General features: G+C 53.5%; 7 protein-coding genes across 7 annotated transcripts; 4 read left to right on the top strand and 3 right to left on the bottom strand.

Annotated features, from left to right (window-relative positions):
* Positions 1-1,933: 1,933 nt before the first annotated feature.
* Positions 1,934-3,384, top strand: HER10_EVM0001201 (zinc carboxypeptidase; the record flags this gene model as incomplete). The annotated part of the gene is made up of 3 exons (XM_035470956.1): positions 1,934-2,264; positions 2,380-2,724; positions 2,792-3,384. 3 exons carry the CDS (start codon positions 1,934-1,936, stop codon positions 3,382-3,384), a joined length of 1,269 nt encoding a protein of 422 aa, XP_035336871.1.
* Positions 3,385-4,028: 644 nt separating this feature from the next.
* On the top strand, positions 4,029-5,604 carry HER10_EVM0008998 (endo-beta-1; the record flags this gene model as incomplete). Its single annotated transcript, XM_035478503.1, has 3 exons — positions 4,029-4,634; positions 4,699-5,332; positions 5,390-5,604. 3 exons carry the CDS (start codon positions 4,029-4,031, stop codon positions 5,602-5,604), a joined length of 1,455 nt encoding a protein of 484 aa, XP_035337501.1.
* Positions 5,605-5,852: 248 nt separating this feature from the next.
* Positions 5,853-7,511, bottom strand: HER10_EVM0008613 (amidohydrolase; the record flags this gene model as incomplete). The annotated part of the gene is made up of 1 exon (XM_035478128.1): positions 5,853-7,511. One exon carries the CDS (start codon positions 7,509-7,511, stop codon positions 5,853-5,855), a length of 1,659 nt encoding a protein of 552 aa, XP_035337460.1.
* Positions 7,512-8,861: 1,350 nt separating this feature from the next.
* HER10_EVM0010787 (fungal specific transcription factor domain-containing protein) lies at positions 8,862-11,693 on the top strand (the record flags this gene model as incomplete). The annotated part of the gene is made up of 8 exons (XM_035480236.1): positions 8,862-8,916; positions 9,112-9,167; positions 9,246-9,552; positions 9,642-10,106; positions 10,168-10,315; positions 10,371-10,448; positions 10,528-10,845; positions 10,931-11,693. 8 exons carry the CDS (start codon positions 8,862-8,864, stop codon positions 11,691-11,693), a joined length of 2,190 nt encoding a protein of 729 aa, XP_035337657.1.
* A 104-nt stretch (positions 11,694-11,797) lies between these two features.
* On the bottom strand, positions 11,798-15,355 carry HER10_EVM0008131 (hydantoinase/oxoprolinase). Its single transcript, XM_035477663.1, has 3 exons — positions 14,930-15,355; positions 12,177-14,845; positions 11,798-12,101 (listed from the first exon to the last, which is right to left on the bottom strand). The coding sequence occupies exons 1-3, from the start codon at positions 14,973-14,975 to the stop codon at positions 11,817-11,819; spliced, it is 3,000 nt and encodes a 999-aa protein (XP_035337420.1). The 5' UTR covers positions 14,976-15,355; the 3' UTR covers positions 11,798-11,816.
* Positions 15,356-17,651: 2,296 nt separating this feature from the next.
* On the top strand, positions 17,652-18,947 carry HER10_EVM0011075 (acetylcholinesterase; the record flags this gene model as incomplete). Its single annotated transcript, XM_035480517.1, has 3 exons — positions 17,652-18,127; positions 18,198-18,702; positions 18,759-18,947. The coding sequence occupies 3 exons, from the start codon at positions 17,652-17,654 to the stop codon at positions 18,945-18,947; spliced, it is 1,170 nt and encodes a 389-aa protein (XP_035337678.1).
* A 540-nt stretch (positions 18,948-19,487) lies between these two features.
* HER10_EVM0011663 (retinol dehydrogenase 8) lies at positions 19,488-20,436 on the bottom strand (the record flags this gene model as incomplete). Its single annotated transcript, XM_035481087.1, has 2 exons — positions 19,488-19,882; positions 19,941-20,436. The coding sequence occupies 2 exons, from the start codon at positions 20,434-20,436 to the stop codon at positions 19,488-19,490; spliced, it is 891 nt and encodes a 296-aa protein (XP_035337729.1).
* Positions 20,437-24,321: the final 3,885 nt, after the last annotated feature.

Below are 24,321 nucleotides of genomic sequence, written 5' to 3'. Positions count from 1 at the left end.
CGATTGCCATGACAGTCACTGATGAGAAGAGTACCTTTGTTTATGAATGATAAGCAGTATTTCCCCAAAGCTTTTTTAAGCCTGAAATACCGCTGCTAGTGCAGCTATCGTCAACATTCGGCCGTGGTTTGCCAGGGTAATTTCTACGCTCTTTGAGTCAAACTCAACATTCAGGATGCCAAGTACGTCGTTTATTGTCAATCCAATACCATAATGTCCGTACTTCACTGTATTCAACTCGCGGACACCTCCGTCATTGATTGGAATGATGCTGGAGTGCTCCAGACGAACTCGTATTGCCGCTGGGATAAGCAGGCGGGGGATCGTATTAGCGCCCCATCCACCAAATAAGCGTTTTAAACTTAAATCGGCACCCAAATGATGTGCTGATAAGGATGAGAAGAATGCCGTGCTGTGCCGTTCCCCCAATCCAAGAGATGCACCTGAAGACATTCTTACATACCTCCCCTTCCGGTCTAGAACTCGGACGATTCTTCATCCAAGACACACGGCGCAACTAGCCCGTAGCCTATCTCAATCAAGCTCTTGTTGCAGGAAACGGGCTCATGCAACCCAGCAGGCCTCAAAGCCCAGCTTTGCGTGCTTTGCCCAACCCCCAACCGATCGCCAGAGTCCCCTTGAATCCTTACCGCCGCGCTACCCCGGTTCCGGCAGGTCGGTTGCCCGCAGTCCGGCACTTGACCTCCTGGATCTGTCCAAGACTCCAAGACTCTAAGGAAGCTCGCGGGGGCCACTGACAGCCAGGCACTGCGGTGTTGTTTGCTTGGGTCGCATTGGGGTCCACCGCCAGTCCTACCAGCCCAATTTATCTAGACTTTTCTTCGACTTGCTTAATCAAGTCTGCAAGTCCGACCAGACGATGCAAAAGGTCCATCAAGCGCGCTTCTCCAAAGTTTGTGGTCTGCTATTCGGATTCGCCATGCCGCTCCTCCCGTCAACTAATGTCTCTATGAAGTGTGTAGAACCTACCATTGTAAGCAGCCGCCTTCTATTTGAAGGGTTGCGTGCTCGTCTGATGATGCAAGATAACCCTGGCCAAGAATGACACGCCTAGCCACAGTCGAATGCTTCTCTCCAGGCTTCCAACCTTCCTTCTCCAGGCCCCCATCCCCCCAAATCGCATTCCCCTCCCCTCTCCTCAACTCCGCCCGTCTCCCAAGCCTGTGATCTGTGCGCCATTAAACGCAGAATTACCAGCCAGTCGTGTCGGTAGCCGTGGATCTTCACTCCCGTTTACCTTCCCCCCTGAGCGCGGAGAAGCGAGCTTGGGGTAGCACCACCTCCAACTTTGAAGATACCACCTGCATGTTCCCTCCCCCTCTTACAGGCGGGGACTTTTGTCTGCAGCTTGTTGCCGCATCTCGTTCTTGCGTTGATCAGGCAGGTCTCTTGACTAACAGTCCATCAGCTAGAGAAGGTAAACAATATTATCAGCGTCAACGAATCGAACAAAGTCAAACGAGAAAAGGGCACAGACAGGGCAGACAGGGCAAACTTGAGATACCAAGATACTTTTCTCTCAAGGCGGGCCGCAATGGCCCAAACGGGAAGGTTGTAAGAGCTGCCCAGGCGATCCCCGACGGTCCGATCCTCGTCATTCATCCTGTTCCTGTTTCCCGTTGGCCCTGCCGTCGAAAAGTGTCCATCTCAGGCCTGGAAACTGTGTTTTTCTGCTTTCCCCTCTTATCCTCAATCCCTGGTAGTAGTTGTTGGACACAACTCTCCTCGTACCTCGTAGCACCGTACATAAAGGCGAGCGCACCCGTGCGATTCTCAATCTTGGCGATGCCTTCTCTCGTGCACCCTCGCTGAACTCACTACGCGCGGTCGCCATACACTCACTCCCGGCCAAGCTCCTCTCTCCCTCTAGAGTTCTCTTCCTCGTCGTTGAAAGTAACATACCACCGCAACGATGAAGTCCCTCGCCGCCCTCTCCACCCTCGTCGCCGCCGCGTCCGCCGCCTCAGTCGCCGGCGCGAGCTCCAAGCGCGTGAGCTACGACGGCACCAAGGTCTTCCGTCTCTCTGTCGGAGACGAGGTCGACAGGGTCAATGGCGTCGTCGACAAGCTCCAGCTGACGACCTGGAAGGGCGCCCCGAGAGCCGGTGCCTTCGCCGACATTGTCGTCCCAGCCACCGAGGTCGAATCGTTCAAGGCTGAGGTTGCCGGTATGAACCTCACCACCATGCACGAGGATCTCGGCGCCTCAATCGCAGATGAGTCTGGCTTCTCTGTCTACGCTGGTAAGTCTTTGGCACCTTTCCAATGCTCGATGCCTCTCCACCTATGCCATATGGCCATTCCACATGGGTGCAATCTCGCAATATGCCAAAGTTCGTCAACTAACTTCTCTCTTAGTCGGCTCCGCCAACGCGACCTGGTTCAACTCGTACCACGCGTACGCCGATCACCTTCAGTTCCTCAAGGACTTGGTCTCCTCATACCCCAGCAACGCCGAGATCGTCACCTCGGGCTCGTCACTCCAGGGCAACGCCATCACTGGCATCCACATCTACGGCACCTCAAAGGGCACCAAGCCCGCGGTCGTCTTCCACAGCACCGTCCACGCCAGAGAGTGGATCAGCACCATGGCCAACGAGTACATTGCCTGGAACCTCCTGAGCAAGTACTCCTCCGACACGGAGATCAAGAGCTTTGTCGACAAGTACGACTTCTACATCTTCCCCGTCGTCAACCCTGACGGTAAGTTCCTCATTCCCCTTCGACGATGTCACGTCAGTGAACCATCTCGCTAACTGTCTTCTTCAAGGCTTCATCTACACCCAAACCACCAACCGCCTCTGGCGCAAGAACCGTCAGAGCACCTCCGGCAGCACCTGCATCGGCCACGACATCAACCGCAACTGGCCCTTCCAATGGTCCGTCACTGGCGGTGCCTCCACCGACCCCTGCGCCGAGGACTTCAAGGGCCTCTCCCAGGGTGACGCCCCCGAGACCGCCGCCCTCTCCGCCTGGCTCGCAAAGACCAAGTCCGCCCAGGGCCTCAAGCTCTTCATCGACTTCCATGCTTACTCCCAGCTCTTCATGACCCCTTACGGCTATTCCTGCACCGCCGTCTCCGCCAAGAACACCGAGCTCCAGTCCCTTGCCAAGGGCGCCGTCGCCGCCATTAAGGCTGTCCACGGTACCTCGTACCAGTACGGTCCCATCTGCACCACCATCTACAAGGCGACCGGCAGCAGTGTCGACTACGTCAACGATGTTGTCAAGGCCGATTACACCTTCACCCAGGAGCTTCGCGACACGGGCAACTACGGCTTCGTCTTGCCTGCTGCCCAGATCGTGCCTACCAGCGAGGAGACCTACGCTGGTGTCCGCTACCTGCTCCAGAACATGAAATAAATGGCGTTCGGATAGAACTCTCAGATAGTATTTCATATGAGAATATGAGCCTGGTGGCATCCCCTTTCATGTATCTAGTTTAACCAACCCCTTCTGTAAGTATTCCTTCAGAACATGAACAAATAAACAATCTGTACACATCAACTTTCCGTCGCAAATGTGGACTTGTGCTCTCAAACCTGTTCGCAGTCCAATCGTGTGTTTCGTTTCCTGCGTGCCTTGGCTGATTAAACATAAAAACATCCGTTCCAAGCACGGCCCGTCGTCACGCTGATACGTCCTCGGTGCCATGGAACCATCAAACTTCAGACGACTTTTCGGCTGCATGTGCAAGCAAAGGTAGCCAAGCACAAGTTCTCCGCCGACGTCGTAGTTTCTGGGCATTCCTGGATTGGAGGGGAAGAGAGTCCGAGCCAAGGATCTTCCTACCTTATTTTCTCTTTGTGTCGTCATGGTCTTCCCGCACTTGTGCTCGTACCCCGGATTACTTCATTCTTGTCTCAGAAGTTCCTTTGTCACTTTCAAGATTTTCTATACCAAAAGCGGCTCTCGAGAACAAGACAATTTCAACGCTCTATTCAATGGAAAACCAAATACCCTCATGAAGAATACAACTGAATAACAACACAAACAAGTCACAAACAATGCGCCGACTCTCAAGTCTATCGGCGCTGCTGGCAGCCTTGGCAATCCCGCTATCCACCTCCACCGAGCTCACTCGCCGCGAGCTGCAACCTCTCCCGCTCTCCGTCCGTGATCGCGACATCGTCGATGCCCGCAACGCAACAGTCGCCCTCGTTGGCGTAAATTGGGCAGGTCACGAGCGGACCATGCTGCCCGAGGGCCTACAATATCAGTCTGTAGCCCAAATCGTCAAGCGCATCGCTGAGACGGGCTTCAACTCCGTCCGGCTGACCTTTGCCACCGAAATGGTGGACGATATCGTCGACCGGGGTGGCGATGTAGACCTCAAGACGACACTCCAGAATGCGCTGGGCCCGGAGAATGGTACCACAGTTCTGAAGCAGATTCTCAAGAATAACCCGTCTTTCAACGAGAGCTCGAAGAGGCTTGATGTGTGGGATGCTGTTGCGGCGGAGTTGGGCAGGCAGAAGATCTACGTGCATCTTGATAATCATGTTTCCAAGGCTGGGTGGTGCTGTACGCCGTATGATGGGAACGGGTGGTTCGGCGACACGAACTTCAATACATCCAACTGGGTTCGCGGATTATCCTACATGGCAGAGCATGTATGTGTCAACATAGTTTCGTACCTCATTCGGCTCAACAGCCCATTCGCTAACCTTTGCGCAGGGAAAAGCTTCAAATTGGACAACCTTCATCAGCATGGGTCTCCGCAACGAACTCCGCGACCCCTTTTCCGCATCACCTCCTCAGAGCCTGGAGAATACGACCTGGACGACGTGGAAAACCCGCATGGTCCAAGGCGCGAACGCAATTCACGCCGCCAACCCAGACGTCCTCATCTTCTTTGGCGGGCGCATCTTTGACTTTGACATTGCGGCACCCGTGCAAGGGAAGTTTGCTAGCGAGCCCGGGTTCAACTTCTCCATTGCCGAGTTCTCGTTCAAAAACAAGTTCGTGTTTGAGCAGCATCAGTATGACCAGGGGCTTGTTGACGACGCGTGCACAAGTTACCGGGATATCTTGACGGCATTTGGTTCCGATGTTATGACTATAGGGAACAATGGGACGACGAACGGGACCATGACCAACGGGACTATGACAAACGGGACGAGTAATCGAGCGCCGTTGGTAATGACGGAGTGGGGGCATGATCAGACCGACGAAAGCGGCGCGTTCAAGGACAAGTTCCGGAGATGCCTGATGGACTTTATGGTTGACCGGCAGATCAGCTGGATGGTTTGGGTTATGGGTGGAAGTTACTACACGCGTGAAGGTGTGCAAGACAAGGATGAGCCATGGGGTGAGTTTACTGTTTTCTCCAAGGAGATTTTCATGATTGCTAACCTCACTTTGATAGCTATTCTTGACCACAACTGGGATGCTTACCGCGGGAAAGCTTCTGTCCGACAACTCCAGCATGACATGGAGAGGACGTACGAGGCCTTCCATCAGTCTATGCCTGATGCCGGAAGAAGTCCAGGGAATCAGCCAAAGAGTGTCGCAACGTCCTTTTCGTACAGTGTGTCTTTAGCTACTTTGATGGGCATCGTCGTAGCAGGTATCTTGGCTTAGAAGAGATAGAGCGTCGGAGGGTAGAGGAGACGCTGTGTTCATTGTGCATATTCAGATCTGCAAGTCCTGTTGGATTCTACTGTTATATCTCGCCATCACCCAGGAAACAGTCCACTCAATAGCGTTAGATACAACGGTTGCTCTCCAAGTCATTGCTATTTACCATGTCTGCTGTATGGCCAGGCTCGTTGTGGAACTCAAACTATGAACAATGTCTAAACAACACGGAATCTATGCCTGCGTAGAACCTACTTCCTACCAGAAAACACCTGCTTCCCCTCAAACCAAGTTTCCAACGTCTTCGCCTGCAACGCCTTGCTCGGATCCCAATCAAGATCAAAAATAGTCAAATCAGCCTTCTTCCCAACCTCGAGTGAACCAACCCGATCCTCCAAGAAACAACTCCTCGCCGCCCCCTCCGTCGCGCCCGCCAACACATCACACAACGACAGCGCAAACTGCGGGTTCACGACCGTCTCCAGCTCCGGCTCCCGCGCAGACCGCCGCGTCGTGGCAATGTACAAGTTATCAATCACATGATGCGGCGCCGTCGGCGCGTCCGACCCAATCGCAACGTGCGCGCCCCCGTCCGCGAAATCGCTGTACGCAAACGCTCGCCCGCACCGGTGCTCCCCGATCAGCGTCGGCCAGGCGCGGAGGATCGCCGGGTCCGAGTGGACGGGCTGCACGGAGGCCGTGATGCCAAGTTTTCCTAGGCGCTTCGCGTCCTCGGCGGTTGTGACCTCGAGGTGCTCGATGCGCGGGCGGTGTTCCGCTCCGACGTGCGCTTCCAGCACGTCGATCGCGTCCGCCACGGTGCGGTCGCCGATGGCGTGAAGCGCGACCTGCAGGCCATGTTTCGTCGCAGCCTGAACGACGGGCGCCATGTACCGCTGCGACCAGACGGGGTCGCAGTTGTCGCCGTTGTGGCTGTAGGGCTCCTTCAAACTCGCCGTGCAGCCGTCAATGATGCCGTCGCAGACGAGCTTGATGCCGACGAGACGGCAGTCCGGGTCCGTCTCGAGGTTGAACTCGCGCGCCAGCTCAGCGGCGCGCTCAACCTGCTTGATGTTCTCGGCGTCGTCGTCCTTGGGGAGGATCATCCAGTAGGCCGCGAAGCGGATCGGGAACGGGCGGCCTGCTGCCTTTTCCTGCTTGCGGTACTCCTGCAGTGCCGTCCAGCCGTCCTCTTCCATGGCCATGTCGATGAGACCGGTGAAGCCTGCGGCCGTGTAGTCGTTGATGGCCGTCTCGATGGCGGCGATGCGATCCTGGAGAGTCGACGTGCGGGCCATGTAGAGGGGTATGAACTTCATGCTCGCCGCCTCGGAGAGCAGGCCGCTGGGTTTACCCGTCTTCGGGTCGCGCACGATCTCGCCGCCGGGCGGGTCGGGCTCGTTCTCGAGGTCCAGGTCCTTGAGGGCGGCGGTGTTGCACCATGTCGAGTGCAAGTCCTTTGCGGTGATGAGGATGGGTCGGGGGTCGAGGTCGTCCAGGAGGGAGGCGAGGGGCCCCTCGGGCGTCATGAAGTGCATCCATCCGCTACAGAAGATACGTTCGGCTTCCGGGTGGGCGGCGGCGTGGTCTCTGATTGTGGATCGGATGTCCTCGAGAGTCTTGCAGTGGGCGAGGCTCAGCTTGAGAAGCGCCTGACCGAGTTGCGTCAAGTGGATGTGTCCGTCAACGAGGCCGGGCAGGAGAGTGTGGCCGCCTACATCGCGGACCTCTGCGCCGGCGTCGATCGCGGACTTCACCTCTGCTGCGGAGGCGTCGCCGACAAAAGTTATGGTGCCATCCTTGATTACCAGTGCTTCTGCAAAGTTGGCTTCAGAACGTTGACCTGCAGGTGCTTTGTTTGACCTAAAGATCTTTCCGTTCTGGAAGACGACGTGTGTTGAAGTCGTCATGCTGAGCGGTTGTGAAAGTTGAGTTATTAGCCCTTGCAGTAAGGTAGGTAACACGACGCTAGGGAGACGGGAGGTTCTGTAGTCTGTACGGCGCTGTGTAACTTCGAGCAACTTTAGTATACCTAACCCCTCAGCCTAAGAGTTGTTCCAACGAATAGCGCATGCAATATGTGGCCAAGATCGCGAGGAGGGGTGAACAAGTTGCATCATCCTCGTGATAGCACTGATAGCTTAGATACGGGCTTGATGGCGGGGTGGCATGCGGGGTTGAACCGTCCTGATTTCCGACGCTGCTCGGCCGGGCCCTCGGCGTTGCAACTGTTCAGGTGGGGAGTTGATTTGTGCTGTCAAGAATCGACGCAGTCCCTCCGTGATCGGCCTATGAAGATTCATACGTGCTGGCGAAGAGTTGTTTAGAAGATTTGAGGAATCTAGGACAGGCTACCCGAGGTTCCAGCGTATAGTAAGTAGGTGCACTAAGATGCGAAGTTCGCCGTGTTGCGAACACAACTCGACACCATACCTCGCGTCACAAATGCCTCAGCTGGAAACCCTCTAAGGACTCTCACCCCTGCCTTAGACGTTACAGAGACACACTAGTTCCTGGAATTTGAGAATTCCAACAGGAATATCATGCTGTTTGGCATGCCAGTAACGATCACTGATCCAATTGGCTCCGAGAGATGAGAAGCGCATGGCTTGTTACCACTCGCAAACAGCCACTCGCCAAAACATTCCTTACTTGTCAGGGCCTGGCGACCAAGATAATAGGCTGTCGTAGATAATTGCAGGGAGCCACTTGTAAGCCGTTGAAATGAACTCCTCGGGCTTACTTTAGTTGACCAAGTTTGGGCCTCACTCAACCTTTCCATCTCAAATCGCTCCGGGGGTTTGGAGCCAGCAAAACTTCGGCTCCGATCGCGAACGGATCTTGTTGGCCCGGTGATGCTCATTTCCACGGAAGAGACCCCAGTCAGCACTGAGTGCGATGGCCCCGCTAGGATCTTGAAGGATTTTGATTGATTCTATCTATAGAAAGAAGCTGGCGATGAACCTCAACCGACAAATCAAAGACTACCTATTTCACCTCGTAAATGGTGAATCTCAGATGTCTGCCTAAGTACGAGATACTAGCACCCATCGTAGCCTTGACAGGGCCCTGCCAGACATGCTGCACCCTGTCTTTCTTCAGTAGAAAGCGCTGAAGAAAGCCAGGGGTTTACGACGGTCTGAACTGTGTCATGTGACTAAACCGTAAGTTGTCCCGCAAATGGACATGGTCGATCCCATTGAAAGCGCGCTATCGACGCTGTTTTTCTCGATCGCGTTGAAGAGCAGAGAGAGGGGTTGATGCAACTTCTCGGTCCAGGAATGCGAAGATGGAGAAAAACCAGAAACGAATATCGTAAGTCATCCGAGAGATCGGGAAGAAAAAAGAAAGTTATGATGTAAGACCACCATCAGCTAAACAAGTATGCAAGGTGCAAGCGGTGCCAACAGAGAAAGGTACTTTTGCTCTCCGTGTTTGTTCCCCCTTTTACCAACCCCGAGCCCGCTCTTCCCCCGGCCTACTTTCCCCCGACTCTCGGCTTTTCCCCAGGTACCTGGAATCCGTACACGGCACCGCTCCGGATCCGTGTCCGGCTGAGGAAACCCGTCCGACCGAATCTCCTAACCCGCTACCCGACCTGTCCCCCGCGCCGACACCTGACTTATCCATGAAAATGCAAACAGATCCGCTGCTCCCGCACCTTTCCTTGCACAAACTGTTCCACGGCGTCCGCTAAATGCGAGTTCCGCGAAAGCGACTTCAAGCGGCCGCCTGTGTCTCGCGAGTACGTCGCGGCCCTCGAGTCCCGCATCGCCTCGCTCGAGAGCCTGCTGGGCAACCTCAAAGCTGCCGATGGCGACGAGCGCAACCAGATCCTCGACGACCTCGAAGTCCAGGATTATGTTCCCTCCTTCTCCGGTCTGCCCTTGGCGGATGAGATTGCGCTGAGCGAGGCCATGACCAAGGCTTCGTTTCAGGAGATGACTGACGGTATTTCCTTCTCCCTCTCGTTTCCGTTCTTCTTAGTGTTGGGGTCTCCATCGCCTCTTGACAACTATCAGCATCCTAATCCCCTCCAGGATCCATGATCTACCACGGGCCAACAAGCATCTTCCAGAACGAAGTCAGCACCTCAATGTACCCAACCAGCTCCTCCGCCGCCTCGAAGCCCTCGGCCTTCCACGAGGACAAGACCAACCTGACCAACCAGACCATGCGCCTCTGCATCGGCCTCTTTTTCTTCTGGCAGTACCCACTCTTCATGTTCATCGACAGGGAAGCTTTCATCCAAGAATTTGAAGAGAACCCCGTCGACGGCAACTTTTGTTCGCCGCCCTTGATCTACGCGTGTGCCGCCCTGGGTGCGCTCATGTCCAAGGATCCGGAAGTCCGGCCCAGGGCACAGGAGTTCGCGGACACGGCACAGACCATCTTGACCACGGATGAACTGGGTATTTCGAGGCCGACTTCGGTGCAAGCGTGGTTGTGTCTTGCGTACTATGAAACCAGTTTGAGCAATATGTCCAAGTCGTGGCTGTACACAGGTGAGAGTCCTCCACGAAGTACCAAACTGCTAGAACTGTGATCTGATGTAGATGCCACCAGGCATGGCCTTCAGAATGGGTCAGGACCTTGGCTTGCAAAGAGACCCTACACACTGGGGCCCGGAGGAGAAGCCAAATGAGGCGAATCCATTCCCATTCAACAACGAGTTCCGACGCCGGATCTACTGGGGATCTTTCCTGACGGACAAGTGAGACATCTATAGGAGTCTCAAGCTGCTCAGTCTAACGCCTTTCCTCTCGCAGGATGTTCAGTCTCTTCCTAGGTCGTCCGACGTTCATGTACGAGAACGATGCCGACGTAAACATCAACGAACCTCTACCGTATGTTCCATTCCCAAACCCTCACTTCAGGATTTACAAGTAATACACCTTGGTTACATGCACTGACACAAGACAACAGACACGACCCACCAATCTGGGAAAATTGGCTCTTCTCACACGATCTCGGCTTCCTCAAGACCATGCGCCCAGCAGGCCCAAAGCTGACACTACTCTTCAACCAGCAAATTGAATTGGCCCGCATAGTTCATGACATGCTATCCCAAACTTTCGCGCCCAAAAAGATGAAGGACCCAGCGGCGAGGAGATGGAACGAGGTCTCCCTCAACAAGCTCAACGCCAGGCTCGTCGCGTGGCACGAGACGCTGCCTACAAACATGCGATGGAAGAAATGGTTTACCAACAAAGACATCCTGCAGCCCAATGTGTCAATCCTGTAGTAAGCCCTACTCCAACTCGTTCTTCTCCCGTGTGTGAGGGATAACCATGGAGCTAACAATATGCACCAGCATGTTCTACCACAGCACCCGCATCTGCCTCAACCTCCCCTTCCTGGCCTCCGTCCGGCACATCCCCTCCACCGCAGACCTAGCCGACAACGACGACGACAGCCCCGAGACATCCTCAAGCAACCCGATCATCAAGTCGCTCAGAATATGCCAGTCCTCCGCGCAAGGCATAGCCGACGTCCTACAACGCTTCAAGAGCCAGCACACGCTCGGCAACGCGCCCCTCATCTTCGTCGGAGCCACCATCGTCGCCACGAACGCGGTGTTGGTTACAACGAGGCGCCAGAGGGGAGGCGGAGGGGTGCCGCAGCTAATGAAAGACACGTTGTTGCCCGTGTTCGACGGCGCGCTGGAGGACATGTCTGCTTCGTATAAACTTGCGGAGGAGGCTAGGGCCAAGGTCCGGGTTGCGTTGAATACGAAGGAGCAGCATAGGTATGATGCCAGAGGTGGGCAGCAGCCTGAGGTCGCGCCAGTTGAGGTGGATGATGAGGCTGTCCGTGGCACTGAGCCGTTGGCAGTTGTGGTTGATCCGGCGCTCTCGGGTTCGGTCCCTCCTCCAGTGACGACGGCGATCGGTTCGAGCTCGGCGACGGAGACAGCAGAGATGCCTAGCTTCATGAGTCCTGAGCAACAAGGTTGGCAGCCTCTGAGCGTGCTAGATGGAGAAACGGCCTTCTGGGGCAACCTTGGCAACGACATATTCGCAGGCTCAGAGTTGGAGTATCTCGACGGCGTGACGGAGTTCGATTGGACTGACCGGCCGCCAATACCCTGAGCGCTTTCATCACAGGTCTTGAGGGAAAACGTCTTAATCACTTGAACCAAATAGCGAATCCATTCTAATTTTACGTTTTATTTCAATCTTCTAAGGCGACTCTAGCCCTCCCTGATGCCTGTATTACCACTTATACTGACAATTCGTGCAATTCTCCCCGCCGCACCCGTGACGAAACTCCTCAATTACACTGACGGGCTTCACGTACTGCAGCGTCGGGACGTAGTCGTGTTCCAGCCCAAAGACTTTAGGCCCCGCGATCTCGAGCGCCCGTTCCGTGGCCCAAAGCGGGTGTCCAGCCATGATCATGACGGCGACCTTGAGACCGTACCGGTACTCCTGGACGCCGATGGCTTCTCCGGTCCACGTATCCAGGAGGAAGATGAGATCTGGTACGGTAGCGAGAACCTAGACGCGACAGTGTCAGTATGGGATTCCGAAGATTGGATGAAATGAAGACAAAAGAGGGAGAGATTGACTTGCCGTTTCGATGCCACTCTCACCCTTACCTAAAACCCCTAAATTCTCATTCATAAAGGGCACAACAACCTCCTTCAACCCCTCGCCAATACGATCCGTCTCCGTCTCCATCTCGCTCTCGCTAAGCCTCTCAACAGTAACCTTGCCCAGACTATGCGCCGTCGCAGTCAACGTACTCTCTACGCTCCGAATCTTACCCTGGAACAATACCCGCGCGCTTCCCGGTCCACCAGCGGCCTCGATGATGTCCTTCGTGACAGTCGACACCGTACCAGCCTGCTGCGCCAGCGCCACGACGCGTCCCAGACGCCACGCGAGCGAGTACGTGTTGGGGATGCCCACCTCGCGCATCAGCTTACCCGGGATCGGTCGTCCCGCAGCGCCCGCGGCGGAGCCCATGGCCACGCATGCATCGCGGATGGCGATACCTGCCGAGGTCTCGTCCGTCTGAGTAGCGGGGATGACGACGTTGTGGCCGGTGCCGCTGCAGAGGGTCACGGGGAGGAGCTCGTTGACGGATTTGGCGTGGATGTACTGCGAGACCATTTCGAACTGGGGATATGCGCGTCCCATCATGTCGCCGTCCACGGTCGGGATGTCGTAGTAACGCGAGCTTCCCCAGATGAGTGTGGCGACGCCGTTGGCACCGCCAATCTCCGTTGCGATGAGCCTCTCGAACCTGGTCTTCATCTCCTTCTCCATCTCTTGCATGGCGTGCCAGACTCCGTCACCGCCGGGTCTCTCGATACTTACAGCAGGCGTGCCGACGCTAGCGACCGGCGGCATCATCTCGTCGTCCTTGAGGTCCTCGATCCGGATAATCTTCATCGATTCGCCCTCGGCCAACAACTGCTTCAGCTGCAAGTACGGCGCATACGGAGAACCACCACCGCCGCAGCCCAGGATGTAACACCCGATGGACAAGAATCTGAGATCAGTCTCGGAGAGCGTCCACAAGCCGTTGGATTCGACCTTGGGCTTGTAGCTCTTAAGATCAACGACTTCGTCTTCCGGGTGATCTTCCGCGTCCTCGGCTTCGTGCTTCTTGGTCTCCTCAAACATCTCCTCGTCGACCAGCTGGTCAGGCGCGGCCGTCTTCACCATCTCCGAGTACACGCGCTTATGGTCTGCCGGCAGCGCAACTTCAATCTTGATGGAGGTCTGGTTCTCCACGTAGGGAACACCTGCAATCTCCTCGTGGAGGACAGTCACGGAGCTCTCATCACCGCCCTTGGCGACGGCGTTCTGAATCGCCCGGGCCTTGACGTCCGCGATGCCGCCCTGGATGTCTGAGCCGTGGATAATCGTCTCAGCGGAGCCGTAAATCTTGGCAATAGATGCGCCGATTGCGTTGGCGACGCCGGCGTGCTCGGGGACTACGACCTTGCTGACGCCTGTGAGCTCCGAAGGGCAGAGGATGGAGCCACCGCCGACGAGGATGACTGTGCATGGTTCGGGAGACAACTTCGCGCGATCGATGACGGCCTCGAGCATCTTGCGGATACGCGCCTTGCCCTTTTCGACAACGTCGCTCGACAGAGACACAGCCGTGGTGCCAATCTTCGCACCCGATGCGACTGCGACATCCGTGGCGGTTGTGACATCGCCTCCGAAGGACAGGGCCTTGGTGATGAGGTCGTGGCCTACGCTATCAGGTCCAACAGCTACGGAACCGTCGTCCGCGCTATGGAGAATAGAGCCACCTCCCAGACCGATGCTCTCGACGGAAGGCATCTCCAGGTTCACCTTGACGCCGGCCAATGCCGTGTAGCTCTTGGATAATCTGGGGTATCCGTTGCTCAGCAGGTATCCGACGTCCGACGTGGTGCCGCCGATGTCCACGACGATGCTGCCCGATTTGTCTATCGAGTCCCTGGCGAGGAACGCAGCGCCTCGGATGGAATTTGTTGCACCCGAGGAGAAGATCCTGATGGGGGCCTGCATGGCCTCTGAGAAGGGCAGAAGGTGGCCGGCGTTGGAGGTCAAGTACAGTGGGCACTGGAGACCGATGCGTCGCATGGCGCCGATGAAGGCTCTGATGGTGCGCTGGGCAAAGTTTAGAATCGAGGCATTAAGAATCGTCGCATTCTCGCGGGCGAGGAGTCCTGGTCCGGCAATGTTGTGGGAGAGGACGATGTTGACATTTTCACCCAGCTCGCTGAGCAGGATCTTGCGGACCTCATCCTCCTGGTGGTAGTCCTTGTCGGTACTACATCCGATGCCGATGACTGCAACGTTCTTGAGCCCCTTGGACTTGATCTGCCTCGCCTGCTCGCGGATAGACTCCTCGTCAATAGGGCCGATGAGGGTGCCGTCAATGTTGCAGCCGCCGGGGATGATGGCTGAGTGGCCGTTGATGATGCGCTTCAATGCCGAGGGCCAGTCCGCAAAAGGTGGGGTGCCTGTTGAAAAGTTGTGAGATGCCAAGCGGAGTACGGCAATCTTTTCCACACGGGATGTGTCTCTCTCAATGATGGCATTGAGGAAGTGCGTCGTGCCAATGGCGAGCGCGGTGATGTTGGCGGGGTCTGCAGTTGACTTGTCCAGCAGAGCTTTCAAGGTGGCCTGGACGGAGTGAGTTACGTTTGACGTTGTTGGGGCTTTGTGAGATGCGACAACAGCATCCGTGCTGGACTTTGAGACATCCAAGAGCACGCTGTCAGTGTTGGTACCTGTGAAGATGATTAGTCACAAGAAGTGAACAGTTGTGCATTGCTCTGTCGTTACAAGCCGGGATTCTTTAGAAAGTCTCTTACCTCCAACGTCGACTCCCACCACCAATGTACCGTCTGATGCACTCATCTTGCTTGACCAGCGTTGTTGACTGCGGGGTTTGAGGGGAATAGTGGAAGCAGCTCGCGCAACCAGCAGCACCGACCTCACTCTAATTCCAAAGAGCGCGAAACTCGATCTCAGCAAAGCAATCTTGGGCCAGCAGGGCTGTTCGTCAGTCCTTGGTAGTACGTCAGGTAATAGGTAAGGTGGTGATCATGGGGTGATGGCCTCGGAGTCCTTTTCGCTATGGAATGATGTAAAGAATCAGCCGCGCGTGTGCCGTGTAGTGGGGGATCAAGTACTAGTATGAACCGAGTCAACATCCGTTCTTCGGCGGCTTTCTTCAACTCGTTTGTCGCACAGTCGCACCAATGCTGGAGCGACCCTCTCTCGCTTATGCAAGTGTAACCACTTTTGCAGGTGCATTCATATGGGGAAGGTCAGTCGGGATGTGGACGATCGGAGCCTCGGATTTATCAGATTGATCTTATCTGCACAGGCGTGACGGGGTACGTATTCGTAGGGCTATCTTGGCTATCAACCGCCAGTCCAATCACGCAAACTCCTGGCTACCCACATCGTGACGTACCATCAAGATGCCCTCATGAGGGTTCATGTTGGTTACATAATCTCAATTGCAAGGCTCTTTACAGGCAATTAATGATTATTGAATTGGCAGAATATCAATCACTGCGACTATCTCATCGAACCTCACTCTCAGACTCTCATTGCAGGTCTCCATCAAGAGCCACTGTGAGTTTGAATCGGCGATCTCAAGTGTCACTCCAATGATCATTCTATCCATCCGTCTCAACATCTCCGAAAAGGCTTCAAGTTTTCCAATTTTCAAAGTAAAATACCATGAATCGCGATTGGCTTGACCGGAGATTCCCAAGCAGATTTTTCCTCAAAGACTGCGCGATTATGACCATCCCCAGCAAGACGGAAAATTGCGAACTTGGATCATCATGATATGCCAGAGTCTCATCATCAGACGCATTTCAATGAACATAGAGGGCGTGCTAACAGGTTTCTTAATGCACTCCAGACTTAGCATTGCTCCATGTCCACACTCGAACACCTCTCTTGTCCAAAACTGAAAGGAAGCAGAAATTCTAGATTCAAAGCTTTTCTGCTGCCACCGGTGACTGATTTCGACGAACATTTTAGCACCACCGCTCCTAAACCCGGTAACGCCATTCCTTGATGACCTCTCCATCGCCAAATCGAACCTTAGCAGGAGCGTCCCTTTCCATCAAGAGTACAGCAGTCGGCATGGCAAGGTCCTCCGTGCATGACGTTCAGGCAGTAGAAAGCATCGCCGTTCTACACAACTAGCATTAATGAAGAGACACAACGAAGCCCGCAAGGGGAGCATAGAACTTACGTGCTTATCGCGAGCCACGTTGTCCTTGAAACAACAGTCATCTTTGCTGCAGAAGGCACTCTAAATCAAAGTTAGCATATCGGAAAAATGTCTATTGAGTCACTGTCGTTCATCTTACCGCAGAGCCAAGCAGCGTGGCTGTGAGAAAGAGAACAACGGTCTGGATCTGCATTTTCGTGGGAAGACGGTGGTGGTGATTTGATGGACTGATAGACGTCTGCAGTTGCTTGTTGAGCTAGTCTCTAGAACGTTTTCGGTGCGAGTCTTCTGTTTATATACTAGAAAACGGCATTCACAGCTTCAACTCGAGATAGCCGGCCTCTCAATAGCCGGCCTTGCAAAGACACCGGCTTTAGAGAGCGCCGGTCATGAAAATCCATTTTGAGTGTCCTCTGCTTCCTACGTTAGTCAATACTAATAGTGCGAAAGTAAAACTTTGACTCTCGTCTAAAACTCTCCTTTTGTTGAACGGGCCCTACGATGGTCCAATTCACACCGCTAAGTTCAGTCCTGGAGGTCCTGCCAATGATGCTTTGTGTAATATAGTCTCAACTTTTGACTCAACTATGAGCAAGTCTCACTTATGCAAGCAATTCATGTTTGCGTTGTTGAGGTACACCTCATCTGGCAGTTGTTCAACATCACTGGATCCTCTTCAACTCCACTGTTCCGTTAGACAAATGATGTGGGTTTTGCGTCTTGTTGTACTCGATTGTATGCGAATGAACAAGGCAATCTTTTATTTGCTAGGAAGTAAGCGACATTATTTATTCGTGAAATGGCAACCATCCCAAGAATCAAGACGCTGCCTACTAGGTATGTTGCCAATTTACAGCTATGCGGAGACATTTGCATTACCTATGGACGAACCACAGGCGACATCCCCCAGCAGATGGGTCCGCTGCCACAGTGCTGATAGAGCCTATAGTGAAGCAGGATTCAGGAGCCATGCTGGGGTAGTGACAGGGCCATCGACACGCTATGACACCCAAGGATGAAGGACAGCACTTTGATGGATATTGCAGATTTGAAAGGAATTTGAAGAAAAAGGGTCTAGACAGAAGGAGAAGAGTCCCGGCGCCACGGTTTGTTAAAACCATTCAGGACCGTAGAGACGGCTGCATATTTAGGATTTGATGCTCCGTACTCATGCAATTGATCCTGCATCCTTATGTGGAGTTCCGTAAACATGCCCTAGACCAGGGACATAACCCACTGACAGCTTGTATCTTGTGCATGCTGGAGAGGACCTTTCTCGTCAACCTTAACGTCAGGCAACGACGCGGAGCAATCTGCAACACAGGAATCAATCAATCATGTCTATCGTTAGTGAAAGCAAGTTGGGAGTCGACTATATCACAGTAAACTCAACCTTCGGCTCCGTCAAAGGATTCATCAATAGAGACTTCCCAAATGTCGCCCAATTCCTCGGCATTCCCTTCGCCGAACCGCCGATAGGGCCGCGCCGGTGGTTACCTCCTACGCCGAAGGCTCCGGTCGACAGCATTGATGCTACAAAGTTTGGATTATCTTGCCCTCAACAGCTTGGAGGCAGGCCGTCGGTTTATAATACGGATGTGACTGAACATCAGATCCGAGACGAGACTTCCGAGGATTGTCTCTCTCTTTGCATTTGGGCACCTAAAGATGCGGTCAAGGAGGGGTTAAGGAAGCTCCCTGTGATAGTCTTCATCACCGGTGGCGCATTTCTCGTCGGCGGCTCTACGATCCCTTATCAGAATCCGACGCCCTGGATCGAGAACAGCAAACGCCACATTGTTGTCAGCATTAAGTCAGTATCACCGAACCTCTCGGACCATTCCAATCTCGCCTCGGGGATCTATGCGCTTACACGATTCCAGTTATCGCCTGAACGTCTTCGGCTTCCCCAATGCCGCAGGACTATGCCCTAATGAACGAAATCTAGGATTCTTAGACCAGCGACTCGGGCTGGAATGGGTACACCAACACATCGCCTCCTTCGGCGGTGATCCATCGCGAATGACGCATTTCGGACAATCAGCAGGCGCCCGCAGCATCGACTGCCATGCGTTTCTGCACCCGGACAAACCCCTGGTGCGAAACCTCATTCTCCATTCTGGGTGTGCGCTCCCTCCGCTTCCAGTGAGCGACCCGGGATGTACGCACTTCAGTGCTCTCGCCAGGGCACTCGGCTTCCCGGGCGGTGACGCTGCGGCAGAGCTGGAATTCATGAGGCAACAGCCTCCGCAAGAGCTCCTCGAGGCTATCCAGCATCACTGGGCTACTGAGGAGAAGCCTTTTCTGAGCTTCCGGCCCGTAGTAGACAATTTTACTCTATTTGATGACTATGAAGACAGAGCCAAGGCTGGGAACTTCAGTAGACTGGTAAGCAGTACCCGTACTTTGGGTCGAATCTATCATCGCTGACCGACCTCAACAAGCCGGCCATTTGTGGAACCATGAATGATGAAGGCAACTCAGTAGCTGTGTATCATCCCGATGGGGCTGATCCATTCTGGGCGGAAAAGATTACAAAAGACTACTTCTTGGGACCAATGGTAGCCATGGCACGGTACGAAATGTTCTTCCCATACATCCTGACATTCTCAGACTCTCAGTATAGCTGCTAACGATCTTCTGGATGACAGAGCCCGCTCAGCTCATACTCCCACGTTCCGCTTCTTGCTCAAAGACTTTGCACCTGCTGGTATCAGCTCATTTCCTAACATCAGTCCCCGACCATGGCTGCGAGCCTATCACAGCTCGGACATGCCTTTGATCTTCGGAACACACGACTGGACTCGTGGCCCCTCTACGTCTTTGGAAGAGAATGTCTCGCGTGTATGGCAAGATTTATACGTGGCTTTCTCAGAAGAGGGACCGGACGGGTTGCGGAAAATGGGATGGAATGATATGAGTGAAGGTGTGGGAATCGTGCTAGGTTGTGGTGAGAAGGGTTGGGAAACTGTCAGCCTAGAAGAGATTAACAACAGGTGAAGATTGGGGAGATGGCTTCATGAATGTAGTGACAGCATGGAGAAGCTTTAAGACACAATTAAAACCCCGCCAGAAGAATATCCTGTCTTGAGATCATTTGTCAGGGGGGTTGTGTAGAAATCTTTGGCATCTAAATGGCCTTCCATGATGAAACTTGAATCTACATGTGGCGTTTACTTTTCCAAGTACACATTGTCGCATACGTCTCCGAATACATCCATGGTCCTCTGCCACCCTACAACGACATCATCAACTCTCTTCGCCATATCCCTTCCCAAAGGCAGTACTCTCTCACCCTCCTTGCCCTCACCCACTCCTGTGCCAGTGATGACTTCATAAATCACCTTGGCTGCCTTGACATGATCCCCATCGGCAGGAAAGCCCTCTGTTGCCGATGCAGCCATGACCTTAAAGACTGCATCTAGAGCACTGCCGTCGTAGTCTGAAGGCGTAGGCTTACTCGCTAACCTAACTGTCGGCCCCATATTCGTGTCGAACGACCCGAGCGCAACTGTCAAGACGCGCACACCGAACGGAGCCATTTCCTTTGCGAGGACTTTGCTAACACCTATTTGAAATGTCATCAGCCGTGAACTCACGAGATGGTTGAAGGTCATCACACTCACCATCCATCGCGGCTTTCGCAGCCGCATAAACGCCCATCGACTCTCTCCCCTCCAACCCTGCCCCAGAGCTGATATTGGTGATAATACCACTCCTTCTCTCTCGCATGAGGGGAGCGACTGTCCTCATCAACCGGTAGGGCCCAAAGAACACGGTGTCCATCTGCGCCCTCGTCTCTTCTTCCGTGAAACCTTCTGCCGGGCCATGGATAGACCATCCAGCATTATTGACTAGCACATCGATCAAAGTACCATCTTTCGCGAGGTCCGTGATGAGGTCTCCCGAGTTCAGGTCGTCAACGTCGAGCGGAAGCCAGCGGCCCCCTCCATCCTGGACTTCACGCACTAAGTCCGGCGTCTTTTGGGGGTTGCGCGAGGTGGCGATCACAGTGTGCCCTTGTTTCTGCGCCAGTCTTGTGAGAGCTAGTCCAAACCCGGATGAGCAGCCGGTGATGAGCCATGTTAGAGGTCTGTCTGGGACAACAAGCGGGTGAGACATGGTGATGGAATTGTAAATTCTGTACAGCTTTGATTGTACTCTCGCATTAAACATATTGCAAGCTTCTTAATTCGAACGAGTTTATATGCTTTTGTCTTCGAGCTTGTACGCCCGGAGTTTGAGGTTGAAGCCGAAGGGACTTAGACGTGAGCGGCCCTGCATCGGCCAGTGTCTCACGGAGAATCGGCGGGCGCGGACTTAAGCCAGATCCGGACTACATCCGGGGCATATTTCACAGCGTACCGGCGACTGCATTTGATTTCCAACATGTGATCTTTACTATTAGCACTAAGTACTTGCAGAGACTAATCAACGATTCGATAAATCCGAGTCGGTGAGATTTGACTAGACATTTCTCAGAGCCAAGCTTGCTGCAGATTGGCGCGTGAGATGGTGCAAAGCGCATCATGACAGATGAATTCGTAGACTCAACTCAAGCATCGGAAGCAGTGCGCATAGAGTGATCGTTATTTCAGGACTCTCAAATCATCTTAGTGCTTCCAAAAACTATAAGTCATGGGACTTTGTCGTATCCCATCTCACATGGCATGGTCATCTCAAGCTCGACCTTCATCGCATGTCACTGGCTCTGACTTCTCTTTGTTGTCAACGTATTAAATATTACCAAGCATAAGTTGCTACAGTTTTTATCGATCCAGATAATTAACATAACGCAAAATCCTTCACGAGCTTGAGGAGGGGCTTTGACAGCTTATCACCAGTTTTTGAGGTGTCATCATCTGGATACCTGAAGCTACTAGAAGTACCACCGACACTCACATGGAATAAAGATTGTTCTGAATTACAATTTATCGCAGCTTTGCGCCTGAATCATGCTGAGTTGGCTGCTCTTCCTAACCCTCGCCGAAGGAGCCTCATTTCCTGTCAGACAATCGACTGCATTTGTCATAAAGACTGAGGACGTGGCAACATCTGAAAGCACTTGAGTGGGGAAAGTTTCAATAGCATGAGCTCAAGAATAGCGATCTCAGTTGCACTGTGTTAATCAATGAGTGCAGTGTTTGATTTGAAATCTAGGCACAAACAACTAATCACTTGTGTGACCGTATGACGTGTTTGCTAGATTGGAATGGCCATGATGGACTATTTATAAACGTGAGCTGGAATGAGAATTATTAGATCACCGATCGCTGCTCCTTCCTTCGCTGCCGCGCCTTAAGTAGTTTGTGGGATGAAGGTTACACGAAAACGATAACACAAACTTTTCGGCAGTTGGCAGCTTGGCATTTGTGGTGATGACGATCTGTGAGCGGTGTAGTCGGAAGAGCTCCATAAACCTTAGAAGTGAACCTCGCTCTCAATATCAGATTAACCTGACGTTCGGCAAGAACCCCGTGAGGTCGTAAGATTGATGCCGCAGGCCACTCTGAGTAGTGGCCCAATCCATCACGGATGTTTCTCTGGCGGTCACGATAGATGCACGGGAATGAAGGACGACGGAGCCACCTCCGAGATCAACTCCGGTGGGTTGGATTCTTGGAAAGACTCGGACTCGGACATTGAAAGCAAACCCCTGGGTTCGCTGGGTATGTTGTTGCGGGCAGCGGCATAGCAATATTGCAATCATTGCAAGGGGTGAAGTCAGTTTTTGGCCGCAAACGCGGATACCTTTCCTGAAAAGGAAGTTTGCGTACCGAGCGACTGGTTTGATTGTTGATCGTGACCCTTGCCAAGCTTTTGAACTCTATTGTTCGTTTTTTCTAGCGCGATGTCACCTAAGCCTTCAGTTCTGTATTGGCAAGACAACAATGATCAATCCGATGCTCTCGGATATTGTGGCGTCTGTCGGTACCAGCGGCTGCTAGTCGAGGCTTGCAAACTATTGTCCAGAAATATTTTCTCAAACAAAATGTGGCTAGTAAGTATGCAGTCAGTCATATGGTCTTGGAACCCGGAAGACGTGGGCGAAGTTGCCGGCGTGTCAAATGCAACAGACCATGCTGTCGCAGAGAATACCGACATGCCAGTATAGCTGTCAAAAACCTTATGCCTCCCCCCACCAGTGTCGCAGCAAGATAGAAGAGGAAGCCATCTCCGTTCGTCTGAACTCCGTGCAAATCCTGGTTCGGGAGCGAACTCTGCCGTTCTAAATAGGAAGGACGAGAGAAAAAAGAGAGAGGAAAGTATTCCAGGGATTGCCAGCCATGAACTTGTGAGAGTTTGTTAGGACTAACAACGCAGGAAAACTTTCCTATTACATGATCAAGGTATGCATGTTTGCGACAATCAGATTGCATGCTGCAGCCAAGATTGTTTGCTAAAACCACATGGCCGTTCTACGCCGCCCTCTAGCAGACCAGACATGCAGCAGGGCTAGTAGTGTACATCATTCAACACCGAGCACCGAACCGGGTTTTCGGGCCCTTGGATCTGCGCGCTGCTCCGACGCCTGTCTCTGCTCCCTCTATTGACAGGATTCAACAGGTAAGACTGAATGTTAGACAAACAGGAGCAAAAATGGAAACAGGAGAAAAAAACACGGCCATTCGTTAATGTCCGACACGCCATCAGCCTACCACTCAAGTCTGACAGAACCACAGTAAGCAACGCAGGCACACAGGCAGAGACAAAAGAACCGTGGAGCGGGATCCACGTGTAAGCCTGAACTGGGCAGAAAATTGGGGACAGTGGCCAAGGTCAGCCCGTGCTCGCATGAACCAGTCGCCTCTCGCACAACATCGATCTTCCCGCGAAACTCGAGGGGGCTGTGGACTTGGGCATTGGCGAATCACGTTGGCTGACTCTGCTTTTCGAAGTCAGACTAGAGCCCTAGGAGCCGGCAGGTTGCCTGCAGGACAGATGCGAAAAGCGCATGACAGTTGGTTGTTGGCTCTTATTTGGAGGAGAGGGTTCCGGCCCGTGTCCGAGACCATACAAATGCCTGAATTGAGACATTTGATCTTAGCACAATCTCGTCATCCACAGTGACAATTTTCCGATGTGTTCTAAAATCTAAACAAGATGAAATGATTCCCGCATTCCAACCCAATCGCCGGAAACTAATGGCTCATCATGGGCACCAATCTCGCGGCCCCCAATATCACCACACGGAAACCAGGTTACCCGCCGCGTGGCTTTGCCCTAGGGTCGGGGGGGCTCTTTCAAGGCATAGGCAAGCGGCAAGCAAGCCGCAAAACACCTCATCCCCCCGTACTCTCCCATTACTCACAGACGGCCGGCCACCGGAATCCCGGTCCCGGCATGATTGCGACAAGGAACATGGCATCAGAAGTGCCCCATCGTAGTGTCCGCCGTCTCATACGAGGGGGGTAGGCCGCAGCTGAAAGCCTGGCACACGAAAGAAAGAAAAAACCACAGGAACCGAAGAACATCCGCAAGGTGAAGGCTGAAGCAGAGTCAGAAACTCCACAACGCCCGGCGGCGCCCCGGGGAGAGACGGTTAACGGGCTGCTGAATTGCCGTCAATGGTTCGGCGATGCATGCGACGGTGCCGCGGTGGTGTCCGATGGCTTCCGCTAGAACAAGACTAGAAGATGGGAACACGAGTAGCTAGTGTTGCGCCTCTTTCGTCTCTTCATCTCGCAACCGCCACTTGACCCGAGGTTAGCTCTCTCTTAGTCCGCTCTTATTCTTTGTTTTTCTGCCCTCGGTGGTTCAACGCCTTTCGTCAGTGCCCAACGCGCGTTGCCGTTATGATCAGTACGCAGAATATCTGCAGAATGCTGAAGTCCGTCACACAACTTGCGGGTAGATGACGAAGACAATAACGCACGGTAGAAAAGCAAAACTTGGCCGCTCTTCTTACTTTCAGGCTTTTCGCCTCCACTCGTTCTCCACAGAGTTCAAACCCTTTCAAACAAAGCCCCGATCCTTCTTGGTGCATCCGGCGAGATACGATGAACC

The sequence above is a fragment of the Colletotrichum scovillei genome, assembly GCF_011075155.1.
Source record: "Colletotrichum scovillei strain TJNH1 chromosome Unknown Contig00002, whole genome shotgun sequence".
Taxonomy (NCBI): Eukaryota; Fungi; Ascomycota; class Sordariomycetes; order Glomerellales; family Glomerellaceae; genus Colletotrichum; species Colletotrichum scovillei.
This window is presented reverse-complemented; position numbering and strand designations above follow the sequence as displayed.

What these genes read in the sequence shown, in the direction of transcription:
- HER10_EVM0008131 (XM_035477663.1), bottom strand. Translation starts at nt 14,975, where the DNA reads ATGAGTGCATCAGACGGTACATTGGTGGTGGGAGTCGACGTTGGAG. An exon ending in GGTGGGAGTCGACGTTGGAG is followed by an intron (nt 14,846 to 14,929) that starts GTAAGAGACTTT and finishes TCATCTTCACAG; the next exon opens with GTACCAACACTGACAGCGTG. An exon ending in GTGAGAGTGGCATCGAAACG is followed by an intron (nt 12,102 to 12,176) that starts GCAAGTCAATCT and finishes TGTCGCGTCTAG; the next exon opens with GTTCTCGCTACCGTACCAGA.